Raw genomic sequence first — 13,907 nt, forward strand, 5'->3', positions numbered from 1 at the left:
TAGATGAAAAACCAGATGGATAGATGGATCTATAAATAGATGGATGGATGGATGGATGGATGGATGGATGGATGGATGGATGGATGGATGGATGGATGGATGGATGGATGGATGGATGGATGGATGGATGGATGGACGGATATCTCATCAGCTTTGGCGCTCCATTATTAAATGTGTAAGTGAAATAGAAATAGACAATGTCTCTAAACATTTATTCTTTTATTATGCAGCATCATGTGCAGTTAAGGTAAACTGAATGATATGCATGAATTAACACTGTTAAACGATAAACAATATAGGTTTATCCTAGAGACAAGATTCCATAATTAAAGTCATAAAAAGATGCCAAGAGATTAGTGCTGCATGCAAGAGATACAAAATAATGAATAAATATGGTTTTATATATATATATATATATATATATATATATATATATATATATATATATATATATATATATATATATATATATATATATACTGTAAAAAATGTTGGGTTCCACTCATAACTCCTTCATGTTGTCCCAATGCAAATTGCTTAAGCTTAATTGTTTCTACAAACTTAAGTCGATTTAATTTTATATATATACGTGTGAACAAGCGCCAATTTTTTGGCTAATATCGCCAATATCGCTAAATTCAATAAATGTATTTGTTATTATCAACGGTTTAAAAAAGTATATATGACAAATAAACTGGTAATGTTCTGATGGGACATCATTTTTATCATCATATTTATTTATTCATTATTTATATTGATGTTTAAAATTAAAAGTTTTCTCTGTTAATGTAGTTTAACAGACCTGAGCTAACGCCAAACACGTGTAATTTTATTAGCAGACATTAAATAATAATAAATTCTGTTAAAAATGTACGTACTGTACTATTGTAAAAAATATATAGTGTGTACTGTCTTAATTTTTAATAATATTATCTATATATTATTATCTTAATTATCTTTTGGTGATTTAAAAAAAATATATGTATTTATTTTTTCACATTTTTTTCAAATGTTTATCTGATTTGTAGAATCAGCTTTTTTGCTTATATAACGCCGGTTTTAATAGGCAGTTAATGTATAGCTGGAAGTATCCTAATCATTATATAAGCAAACTGGTGATATAAGTGACTGCTGTACAGTTACAGTGCATATCACAGTCGTACAGTGCATGACTGAAAGACCTTTGATCATCAGATGTGAACAGCAGTTACTCAGTGAATGAACCAGGCTCCTTTAAAACCATTCACAGATAATAAGATCTGCCATAATATGAAGACGACGGCACATATTTTCTAGGAAAAGCTCAGTTAAGATAATTATAGATTCATAAATTAGTCATAGAGAGTTTCTGAAAACAGTTCAGGCGAGTCTCATCATAATGCATTCGTTCAGTTGAGTTTATGATATTATTATGTTATATATATAAATTATGTTATGTATAATGTTATGTATAAGGGATGGGAAGATCACTTGGTGCAATTGTAAAATATTAAAATGATGTGATGCATTGGGTTTAAAAAGCATCCATGGGATGCATTTAAGCCATTCAAATTCAAATCATTCTTTACATATTTGCATTGGTAAAATTTATTTCATGCTCTATACTTTTATTGCTTAGATTTGACTAATAATCTGAGTAAATATGTATTTAGACAAAATTTTTGACATCAAATGTGCCATTTTGTAGAATTGTAGAAGACTTTGGAGTGGCCTAGTCAAAGTCCTGACCTGAATGCAATTGAGATGCATGACCTTAAAAAGGTGACTCATGCTCAAAATTCCTCCAATGTGGCTGAATTACAACAATTCTGCAAAGATGAGTGGTCCAAAATTCGCTGTAACTGACTCATTGCAAGTTATCAAAAATTATTGATTGCAGCAGTTGCTGCCAAGGGTGGCTCAACCAGTTATTGTCATCTATACCATCTTCATAAATTTAATCTTAAATGTAAGTATACATTAGGTTTGTTTTGGAAATCTGCTAAATTTGATCCATTTAGTTCTGATAAACTTGGGTAGATAAATTACATCAAAAATAAGCTGAATCATGCTTGGGCAAACTTGCGTTCTGCAACAGGTCAATGATCCAAAGCACACCAGAAAGTCCACTTATGAATGGCGGAGGAAGCCAAAATGAACACTTTGGAGTGGCCAAGTCAAAGTCCTGACCTGAATGCAATTGAGATGCATGACCTTACAAAGGCGATTCATGCTTGAAAAGCCTACAATGTGGCTGACTAACAACAATTTTGTAAAGATGAGCGGTCCAAAATTCCCCTACAGCGCTGTAACAGACTCATTGCAAGTTATCAAAAATGCTGAAATGCATCAAAATGTAATCAAAATTTAATGCACACCAGCAACTTCTGAATCGCTGAAGAAAACCAAAATGAAGACTTTGGAGTGGCCTAGTCAAAGTCCTGACCTAAATGCAATTGAGATGCAGTGCAATGACCTTAAAAAGGCAGTTCATGTGGCTGAATTACCACAATTCTGCAAAAACGAGTAGTCCCAAATTCCTCCACAGCACTATAACTGATTCATTGAGAGTTATCGATGGTTTATCAAAATTCAATCTTAATTGTATGTATACATTATGTTTGTTTTTGTAAATATGCAAAATTTCAGCCATTTTGTCCTGATGAAACTGGGTAAACAAATCATGTCATAAATAAACTCAATCAAGCTAAAGAGACCTTGGTTTCTGTAGCAGGACTATAATCCAAAGCACACCAGCAAGTCCACTTCTGAATCGCTGAAGAAAACCAAAATGAAGACTTTGAAGTGGCCTAGTGAAAGTCCTGACCTAAATGTAACTAAGATGCAGTGGCATGACCTTAAAAAGGCGGTTCATGTGGCTGAATTACCACAATTCTGCAAAAACGAGTAGTCCCAAATTCCTCTACAGCGCTGTAACTGACTCATTGCGAGTTATCAAAAGTTTATCAAAATTTAATCTTAATTGTATGTATACATTAGGTTTGTTTTTGGAAATATGCAAAATTTCAGGCCTTTTGTTCTGATGAAAGTGGGTAAATCAGGTCAAAAATATAGAGTACATTTTTTTAAAGCAGTGAGTGTATTAAACAGTTTCTAAAAGATTTGTTTTCAAATAAAAAAGAGAATATTTGAGTAACTATAATTAGAGCTTAAATGACATTTTGTAGCCACCTGTTCTGTACATGAGGTATTTTAGTTAGCTTCAATCATTGAATTTGACATTAAATTTGTTTTGAATTGCAAGTTGAAAAAAAGGTCCACTACATGTCCACTACATGTCCTTCTCATGCTTGCTTTTTTGTGTAAGCCAGTACATGGCTCCAGGAACAAGTGCAGTGGAAAGCAGCAAAGCTACGGCGCTTTTGCAGAACGACAGAAGATAAAATAACTGGTTGCTGGAGGAAAACGCCATTTTATCCAGAAGCTGCAGTAACACCAGTGATACACCAATACATCCAGCCCTGAAACAAATGCTAGCGTGTTTCTTACTTCTTCCTAGAGTGTAGTGAGACAAATAAAGGCCGAGGCCCAGACCGAACAGGGTGCCCATGTTCCTCAGCAGGCTGGCGAACGGCGTTGTGTCCATTAAGACCCAGGCTGGATTTATGCACCATTTCTGGGCTTTCTCAAGAGTCCAGAGCAGATCCACACCAAGAGCCTTCAGGAGCACATAAAAGCCCACAGCGAATGACAGCAGGAACAGCGTAATAATGAAGTACTTTTTCAGATTTGCACTATAGATCCACTGCACTCTGGAGAATGTCTCTGCTACAATTATACCTGGAAATAAAAGACCAGAAACTGTGAGAGCATCTGGAAGAAAATTAAAGGACTGCAATTTTGGCCCTTTTTAATAAGACTTTTGTGTCTCCTCTACAAAATGTGTCTATGAAGATTCAGGTCAAAATACCCACCAGGGTCTCAAAATAGTATACCCTGTTAAAATCTACATTTTTGTGTGTGTCTGTTGCGCATCAATCCCTAATAGCAAACTAACAGTAAGAGAGGGTATTTATACGTCTATTACCACATTCATACCAATTATTACTGACAAATGGTCAAGTTACTAGTCATTATTTTTTTAACTGAAAACCTCTTTGGTCTCGGAAAAGAGGAAGCTTACCTGAAATAACTCCGCAGATCACTTGGTGTGGAAAATGAGCGGCCAGATAAACTCTAGACATGCAAACCAGCAGCTCCACCAAACCCAGAAACACCCACAGCATCAACTGTACAAGTCTGAAAGCAGACATCACTGTGATATATTAAACTTTTAAAGGGACAGTTTACACACACACACAAAAAACTCTTCTATGAATTTTTCGCTTCATAGAAGATTTGTAGCTGAAACTGTGTTTCTTGGTAATTCGAAAAAACGTCAAATATATTCAACTTGGCATGTTTTCACAAAAGGTTCAGATACTTAAAATGATACTTAAGTCTGGTTTCTCTCAAGGTTTTTTTTCTTCATATTCGCCAATTAGTGAAGTTTTTTTTCCCTGTCCGCTGTCGCCACTAGCTTGCATGGTTCAGGATCTGTAGAGCTGCGCATCGTTGGTTTTGCTCTTCAGTGTTTGGACTCTCAGTAGTGATTATTAAACCACACTGAACTGAGCTAAACTGAACTGAACTTAAACACTACAAACTGAACTACACTGTTCCTATTTACTATGACCTTTCATGTGAAGCTGCTTTGACACAATCTACATTGTATAAGCGCTATACAAATAAAGGTGAATTGAATTGAGTTAAAATATGTAGTAGAAAACCAATGAAAGATTGCCATTTTACACTATGGAGTGTGTCATATCTGTCAAATAACAGTTGAATTGCATTATGAGAGATTGATTTCTGCTCTGCCGACTTTTGATCTTAAAAATTCAACTCTACAGTTTAACAAGTGACTTTTATTGACATTTTAGTAGTTTGAAATAAAATTATATATAACAAATAATAGACAGAAAAATAAAATACCATTAAATTTACTGGTGGTTTATTACAAAGCTTTTGAGCCATAATATACAACACCAACCCTGACAATATATACCTTTAAAGGGCACCTAGGGTAAAAAAATCTACTTTTCAAGCTGTTTGGACAGACATATGTGCATGTATGGTGTATAGACGGTCATAATGGGGTGATATAAGCACACCCAGTGCTTTTTTTTCCAAGTTAACAACATAAAAAACGGTGGACCAATTGGAGCGGTTTTCAAACCGACCACTACTTGACTTGACTCAAACCTTGTCAGAAGTTTGTCGAAGAAAGACCAAGGTCCCATAATGCAATTCAAAAGCATAACTAAACAAGGAAAAATAAAAACACGAATCACAAAATATGGAAAACTGCTAATTATTGGATATATTTATTGTGTAATGCTGCCTAATGCTTTTTTTACCAGAACATAACTCAGGAAATGAAAGACGAAACATTGCCGTATTGTGTGGCTTTTGGTTCTATTACTACTTTTTTCCCCACAAGTAGTTTTTATGTTGCCTGTATATTTTTATTCTCACTCTAAAAGTGCTGGTAACTATTAACTTGCATTTTATGAAACAGTTGTATCAAGTTGTATCAAAACAGTACAAGTTGTAACCCAAAACAGGGTATATACAGAGCTAGTGTTTGTTCCCATACTGAAAAATCTCCAGTGAACGGTTAATGTGACTTTTTTTCCATTTTATACGGTTCCTTTCACAGCATTGATGTTGTAATGTAATTAAAATACAATCAGTTAAATAGTCTTTGGCATTCATTTAGTTGCTCAAGCGTAAAACGAGACAAAAAGCCGTTTACTCGCACGCGCAGGTCAGGATCGGCAGGCTAGCGCAGAAGCTCAATTGAATATACCGGGGTAAAATAAATGCTCACATTTTAAAGACATGGCGGGGGAAATGTAATTGAATGGAGTGCTTCTTGTACAACCTGAGACCCACTTTATATTGTATTTCACTCAGCCAGTGGAGATTGCTTATTTTTAAAGAAAACAGACCTTAAATGTACCGATTTTGTAATGGCATACAGATCACCGGAAGCGCTTAATCCAGGTTACTGACAAATAAAAGTCCTTCAGCATACTTCCGCATATATCCCATTGTCTTTAATGTTGTATTAAAGAGGAAAAGTCAGTACATTTCAAATGGCCTGAGAGTAAGTAGATTAGCAGCACATTGTAATTTTGGGTGAACTATTCCTTTAAGCCCATTAAACAGATGTTTTCTTGTCTCAAGACTCACTTGTAACATAAAGGAGGTGTTTTTCTTTCAGCGACGATTGAAAGCAATGCTGTGACCATCACATATCCAACAGCAGCAGAGCCCATGGCATGACCCGACGGGCTGCCTGACAGAAAACCAGACAATGGTTAATGTCAATTTTCCTTACCAAAAACTAATGTCATTTATCCTTACCAAAAAATAAAAAGTAAATAAAATATATAAATATCAATTAAAGTACAAAAACATTCCTTATTTAACAATTTATTAAATTAAAATAATATTTAATAAAATGTAAAACAATTTTAATATGACCAGAAAGAATGACCAATATCTCGCTTTTAATATTTTTGATAATGCATTAATTGATAAAGTATATGCTTTATTTTTGATCAGGAAAATAAAAGATTATTATTATTATTATTATTATTATTATAATTAATATATTAATAATTGGTTCATTTATTTATTTTATTTTCAGCTTAATCCCTTTATTAATCTGGGGTCGCCACAGAACTGCAATGAACTGCCAATTTATCCAGCATATGTTTTACGCAGCGGATGCCCTTCTAGCTGCAACCCAACACTGGGAAACACCCATACATTCTTGCATTCACACACATACACTACGGACAATTTGGCTTATTCAATTCTTTTATAGTGCATTTCTTTGGACTGTAGGGGAAACTGGAGCACCCGGAGGAAACCCACGGGAACACAAGGAGAACATGCAAACTCCACACAGAAATGGCAACTGGCCCAGCCAGGGCTCGAATCAGCGACCTCTTCTTGCTGTGAGGTGATTGTGCTACCCACTGCATCACCGTGATGCCCATATTAATAATCATAAATTAAAATTTTTAATTGGTGATGCGGTGGTGCAGTAGGTAGTGCTGTCGCCTCACAGCAAGAAGGTCGCTGGTTCGAGCTGGGTCAGTTGGGGTTTCTGGGTGGAGTTTGCATGGGTTTCCTTGGAGTGCCCCGTTTTCCCCCACAGTCCAAAGACATGTAGTACAGGTGAATTGGGTAGGCTAAATTGTCCATAGTCTATGAGTGTGAATGAATGTGTATGGATCCAATGCATTAAACATGTGCTGGATAAGTTGGCAGCTCAATCCGCTATGGCGACCCCGGATTAATAAAGGAACTAAGCTAAAAAGAAAATGAATGAATGGATGAATTTTTAATTAAAATAGATATTTTAAACAATCATCTCGTTTTTAATATTTTTGATAATGCACTAAATTATAAAGTATATACTTTATACATTATTTTTTAAACTAGATGCTTTATTTTTGATATACAAAATACAATTTAGAAAGGAAAATTGATTTAAAATAATTAAAAAAGCTATTTTAGTATGTCAATAATGATAATGATTATTAATATTTGAAATAGATTACTAATTACAAAGTTTAATTAATTATTTAATTTAAATAAATATCTCAACTATCTTGTTTTAAAGTTTTTGATAATGCACTTACTTAAAAAGTATATTCTTTATACATTATTTTATAAAGTACATGCTTTATTTTTTATTTACAAAATAAAATGTAAAAAGGAAAACTGATTTTAAACCACTAAAAAACTTTATTAGTATGTCAATGACACTAAAAAATCATTAATATATTAATAATCACAAAGTTTAATTCACAATTTAATTGAATTAAGTATTTAATAACTCAAATATATTAAATAAATAAGATGTCTGAACCATAATTTCTGCTTTTCAGGCTGGTTTTACAGCAAATTCTTTTTTTTTAGCTTGTCAGGGCAGATAAAACCAGCTTAATCTAGATAAAACCAGCAAAATGCTCAGCCATAAACACCAGCAGCCCTTTAGATATCAAGTCAGATCATTTATGAGTCTTTTCATTTATGAGGTCTAGAGTACTAGTACTAATTCAGGTCAAGAATGAATGAATGAAAACTGTCCAGCAGCAATATGTGTAATATCACTAGCAAGTAATATGAATGACTTCATTGAGAGTCTGCCCTTGAACTGGAACATTACGATAACCAGAGAGCAAACCAATTTCCACATTAAAGATTACAACTGCAATCCTGGCTTAATTGCATAAGTACTGGTGTACGGAGTAGCAGATTTTATATTCAGATACAGCTGCCATTCATGCATGGCGTAATCATTCATAAACAACCAGCAATAAATATTGTGCTATACCTGGTCCAGTTTCACATGTCATGGAGAACTGTTGCAGTTCGGGATGTTTTATTGGGCCATAAAACTTAGTTTCATGCACCCACCAGTACGGTCTCTCACCAAACAGCACCCTATGGAAATATCAGAAAATAATGTGGAAATGCATCAGCAAAAATCATTTTAATCTTTTATTTAAGTGTACACTGTAAAAAAAAAATCTTTCTCCCTTAATGTTTTTCTTGAATCAAATTCTAGTCATCTCAACTTAAATCAGTCAAACCGACTAAAAAAAGTTACATTAAACTTTGTATAGCTAAAAAAATAGTTGAAACCTGGTTAATCTATTTAATTAGGTTAAAGTAACATAAAAGCATTTGTTGTCATGACTTTGTCATATAATAACAATAAAAATTTAAATATCAAATTATAAATAAAGGAATAATATTTCTATAAAATTGCATACAGCACAATTTCATCATTTGTATTAAATAAATCATTGCATCATTCAGAGTTAATATTAACAGAAAGGAATAAAACACTATACTGAAAATTACTAAAATTAAAAATGTAACAAAAAAGTACAAATAAAAACAGATTTAAAATATCAAGAAAATATCAAACTATTTCATTGAAACTATATTTAATATATAGCTCAATGCATGTATATAAATCAAGTAAATATATATATATATATATATATATATATATAGTGCTCAGCATATATAAGTACACCACGGTAACACTTTATAATAACTACACACTATGAATCATTTACTAAGCATTAGCATCTAGTGAATTCATTATTTGTTGAGAATTAACTCTACATTAATAAACGTTAGTAAGCAGTTTATAAGTGTAGCTACAAATGATCTATTCTTGACTTATAAGCACCTATAAAATGTGCTTAATAATTGTATTTTCATACTTAGTTAATGATTTATTTTTTCATTACTAAATTAAGTATTGCATTATTTACAAACCAGTTGTATTTAAGAGTAGTTGAGGGTTTTTAGGATCATTCAGAATGAGTTAGTAAATGATTAATAAACTATTGAAATCAACATTTATATATCTTATTATTCAGGCATATACTAATAGTTAACTAATATATTATTAACTCAACTTCCCGCAATTTTGTGACCTAATCTAAAGTGAGGACTATTTATGCTTTATAAATCCCTTATAAATGACAACTAAAGGCTCAGAATCAAATGAATAATAATCTTTGCAATCTTTTCTAAAAAATAAAATTGTAAACTGTAAAGTTTAAACATTGTCAAATAACAGGAGTGTCAAAATAGACATAAAACTGGATAAAACAACAACAACAATATAATAATTTAACAATATAATCAGATGCAATGTTTAAACTGTACAGTTATTTTATTTTAGATCAGGTTGCAAAGATTTATTTTTCATTTGAAGTACAGTTTTATTTGTGTCTCTTTAAATAAAAAGGAATGAATAATTTTGTCATTTTTCCTGTTTAGAATTTAACTGAGACTTTATTTGTCATTTATAAGGGATTTATAAAGCATGAATAGTCCTCACTTTAGATTAGGTCACAAAACTGGATGAAGTTGAGTTAATAAAGCATTTATTAACATACATAGTAACCCTTAATATATGCCTTAATAATAAGACATATAAATGTTGATTTCAATAGTTTATTAATCATTTACTAACTCATTCTGAATTATCCTAAAAACCCTCAACTACTTTTAAATACAAATGGTTTGTAAATAATGCGATACTTAGTTTAGTAATGAAAAAATAAATCATTAACAAAGTATGAAAGTACAAGTATTAAGCACATTATAAATATGTTTGTAAGTCAAGAATAGATCATTTGTAGCTGCAGTTATAAACTGCTTACTAACGCTTATTAATGTAGCGTTAATGCTTAACAGACAATGAATTCACTATTTGCTAATGCTTAATAAATTATTTATAGTGTGTAGTTATTATAAAGTGTTACCGTACACCACTCACAAATCTCTCATTTAAATTAATATTTTCTATAGGAAGCTATACAATATTATATTTGTGCATTTACATTTAGATTAGTAAGAAACAAAGCCAAATCTGGAGCTAATCTAAGAAAATAGTTTACAATGACAGTCCAAAAAGTTGTATAATTTTTATGTTAGGGAAAAATATTATTATTATAATTATTTTAAAAAGAGCAAAAATCAAGGGAAACAAAAACAAAAATATAAAATTTTGTTGAAATTTTGCATTTTGTATATTTTTCAGTATTTAGCTTGAATTTAATTGTATAATCTTTTTATTTCTAAATAGCCTCTGTTTGGTGACTAAGATGTTGTTTTAATAAATCTGTTTAAAAATTCTGTTTTGTTCAAATGCACCAAAATATTACCTGTATTCACTGAGAAATAGATAAAAATGAATATAAAAACTGATTTAAAATAATTAAAAAAGCTATTTTAGATATCAAGTCAGATTCTAATTTTTAGATATTTTAGATATCAAGTTGCATCTGAACTCTTCATATATATATATATATATATATATATATATACATATATATATATATATATATATATATATATATATATATATATATATATATATATATATATATATATATATATATATATGCAAAAGCCGCCAAAAATGAGAAAATGACAATGAGTGAATACGTAGTACATGTTCAACAAATAGATTTGATTGAAACAATCTAAATCGCAGCGTCATCACATTCAGAAATAAGTTAGTTGGCAAAAGCCCCTGAACGCCTCTTGCCTTTGACAGCAATAGTTGATATGTCCCGAGAACCAATCAGAAGGCGCGAATCTAATCACATGTTTTCAATGTAGCAGTGTGCTGATACGCTGGCTTTTATGAGGAGAGCGTTTTAGGAGAGTGCTTTCCATTTCGATTATATAAGATGAAGTTGGGTGAACTGGGTGAGCCTGTCCGGAAGTCGGTACAGTCAATTTAAATATTTCTTTTAATGCAACAATTTATTATACACCAGCATAAATGTTTATTCAGTTTAAGTGATTTCTCTTTTTAATTCTGAATCCACAAAGCTTTGAAGAAGATCTTACCACTTTAGGACGAGGTTCAGCCAGTCTCCAACCACGGCCACCCAAATGAGTTTAACAGCCACATCTCGGTGCAGATGAAACCAGATGGGGAAAAACACAAAGAAAGTGGTGTGTAGATCAGCCAGAGAGGAGACCCAGTGAAACACACTCTCATAATCCTGGTATTCGATCTGTAGGTGGACGGCCAGCTCCACTCCCCAGCTGTGAAGAAGATCCATCTCTGTCCAGACACACATTAAATTCATTCATTCATTCATTCATTCATTCATTCATTCATTCATTCATTCATTCATTCATTCATTCATTCATTCATTCATTCATTCATTCGTTTTCCTTTGGCTTAGTCTCATTAAATACACATTTTATCAAAAGCATTTCAAAATATACAAAAAAGGCCAAAAATAGATATTGTATTTGCAATTTGTATAAAACAAATTTATCTAAGTATTTATTTAAAAATAAATACTTAGATACATTTGTGTTATACAAATTAGAGCTGCACAATATATCGTAGTCACAGATGAGTCTGGACTATAATGTATCATTTCCATGTGTTTTTGTGGCTTGTGACTGTATGAGGATTTTAAAAGCATTCGGACATATGAAATTGTACCATTTGTAACTTTTGTAACTATTCATTTCACTGAATTATTTATACAACAATGACTACACAGTATTATTTTACATTTGACCATTAAATTACTGTATGTGAATCCTGTGAGACTCCTCAGAGTATCCTTTTATTTGTATCTTTTTATTTATTGTATTTATCTATGCTTCTAGATGGTTTACCTCTCTACATAATCATCCCAATCAATCTAAAATGATACATTCTTTCTAAATAGAGATATTCAAGCCATCTGGTGAAATTGTATTCTTATCGCAATATATATCACAGAATAACAAAGTATCAAAATGTTAGATTTTTCCAATAAACATTTTTTTTTCTATTTTTGAAATAAATATTTGCATTTAAAATGTATATAATGATTTTTTTTCTAAAATGTTTTTAAACAACAAACATACCTTATATATTGTACACAAAAAAAAACACACTGGCAATTACATAAATATATATATATATATTTATTTATTTATATGTACGTATAAATAGCTTCTACAAATAAACTTTGGTTGAATTAGTTTAAAGTTTTTTGTTTTAAAAAAGTTAAACGGAGCACCCAGAGGAAACCCATGCGAACACGGGGAGAACATGCAAACTCCACACAGAAACGCCAACTGACTCAGCCGAGACTTGAACCAGCGACCTTCTTGCTGTGAGGCGATTGTGCTACCCCCTGTGCCACCCTATATATATAGACTAAATAAACTAAAATTTATATAAAAAACTAACAAATTATAACATTAAGATATCTTTTCTTGACTGCCACTGTAATCGACAAAAATAAATATAATTTGTACAATACCTTTGTACAGTGTAGACCTTCACCCAAATATTGTGAGGTATTAAAAATGTATGTTCTTGCCTCTGAAATCCATTACTATGTGAAGTTTGATAGTTAAAAGCTTTTCAAAACATGTTTTACGGAACCTCACATTCACAAAGTATATTTAGCATAAATGTAAGATATATTATAAAACATTTACCGTAAGGTGCAGCGATGGGGATCAAACTGAAGCCTGGCAGGCTTCGTCCAGCCCTCAGCCATGCTCAATTTGGACTTTATTCAAGGCTGGACTGGTTTGGTTTTGTTTGCATGTGGGCCCACCATATCATGACCTCTGACCTGCGATGACGCAGACAGGCCACTGATAAAATTATGAGTGGACACTGTGGTCTCTTTTGAGTCTGCGATGTCACTGCAATGAAGATGATTAAGATGATAATAATGATAACTGGCACAAGTGATGCAGATGATCCCCTTTTTATGCCTCTGTCTGGCTTGTGATCCTGTAGATGGGGAAAAACAGCATTAAATTGTTTAAAATATATCAGATGATACTGAATGATACTAATAATAAAACAATTCAATGATTTAATTCAATGTTATGCATGAAAACACACAGTTCAATCTAAAATGAAACATCTGTCATGATTTATTAGCCCTTGACTTGTTCCAAACCTGTTTGAGTTTTATTTTTCTGTTAAATACAATAGAAGTTATTTTGAAGAAAGCTGAAAAGCTGGAACCACTGACTTTCAGTAGTACGAAAAACAAATACTATTGAAGTCAGCGGTTACAGGTTTCCAACATTCTTCAAAATATCTTAAGAGAACAAAAACAAAGAAAGAAAACAAAGGTGAAAGGTGAGTTAAGATAATTTTCTTTAATAAATATTTATTTGAATGATGCATGCTTAATAATAGTTGAAATAATTGAATGTATTGAATTAATGTAATGTCTGATATTGCACAAATTTATTAATTGTCAAGTAAAAATGACAAAATAATCAGATTGCTTTTTACAACAGACATTAAATGACTCATTAGCTGA

The 13,907-nt window shown here is 31.9% G+C and overlaps 1 protein-coding gene across 2 annotated transcripts; it reads right to left on the minus strand.

Moving 5' to 3' along the window:
- Window positions 1-482: 482 nt before the first annotated feature.
- Window positions 483-13,161, minus strand: g6pc1a.1 (glucose-6-phosphatase catalytic subunit 1a, tandem duplicate 1). Of its 2 annotated transcripts, none has more exons than XM_056470070.1 (6): window positions 13,060-13,161; window positions 11,452-11,671; window positions 8,399-8,508; window positions 6,238-6,343; window positions 4,124-4,239; window positions 483-3,780 (listed from the first exon to the last, which is right to left on the minus strand). In XM_056470070.1, the coding sequence occupies exons 2-6, from the start codon at window positions 11,667-11,669 to the stop codon at window positions 3,272-3,274; spliced, it is 1,059 nt and encodes a 352-aa protein (XP_056326045.1). In that variant the 5' UTR covers window positions 11,670-11,671; window positions 13,060-13,161; the 3' UTR covers window positions 483-3,271. The 2 variants fall into 2 exon arrangements, with proteins under 2 accessions (XP_056326045.1, XP_056326046.1); XM_056470071.1 differs by lacking the exon at window positions 13,060-13,161 and adding an exon at window positions 12,879-13,002.
- Between the last annotated feature and the right edge of the window lie 746 nt (window positions 13,162-13,907).

The sequence above is a fragment of the Danio aesculapii genome, chromosome 12 (assembly GCF_903798145.1).
Source record: "Danio aesculapii chromosome 12, fDanAes4.1, whole genome shotgun sequence".
Taxonomy (NCBI): domain Eukaryota; kingdom Metazoa; phylum Chordata; class Actinopteri; order Cypriniformes; family Danionidae; genus Danio; species Danio aesculapii.

Coding starts and splice junctions, on each gene's coding strand:
- g6pc1a.1 (XM_056470070.1), bottom strand. CDS start 11,669: ATGGATCTTCTTCACAGCTGGGGAGTGGAGCTGGCCGTCCACCTACAG. Junction 8,509..11,451: donor CTGAACCTCGTCCTAAAGTG/GTAAGATCTTCT, acceptor ATATTTCCATAG/GGTGCTGTTTGGTGAGAGAC. Junction 3,781..4,123: donor GATCTGCGGAGTTATTTCAG/GTAAGCTTCCTC, acceptor TTTTATTTCCAG/GTATAATTGTAGCAGAGACA.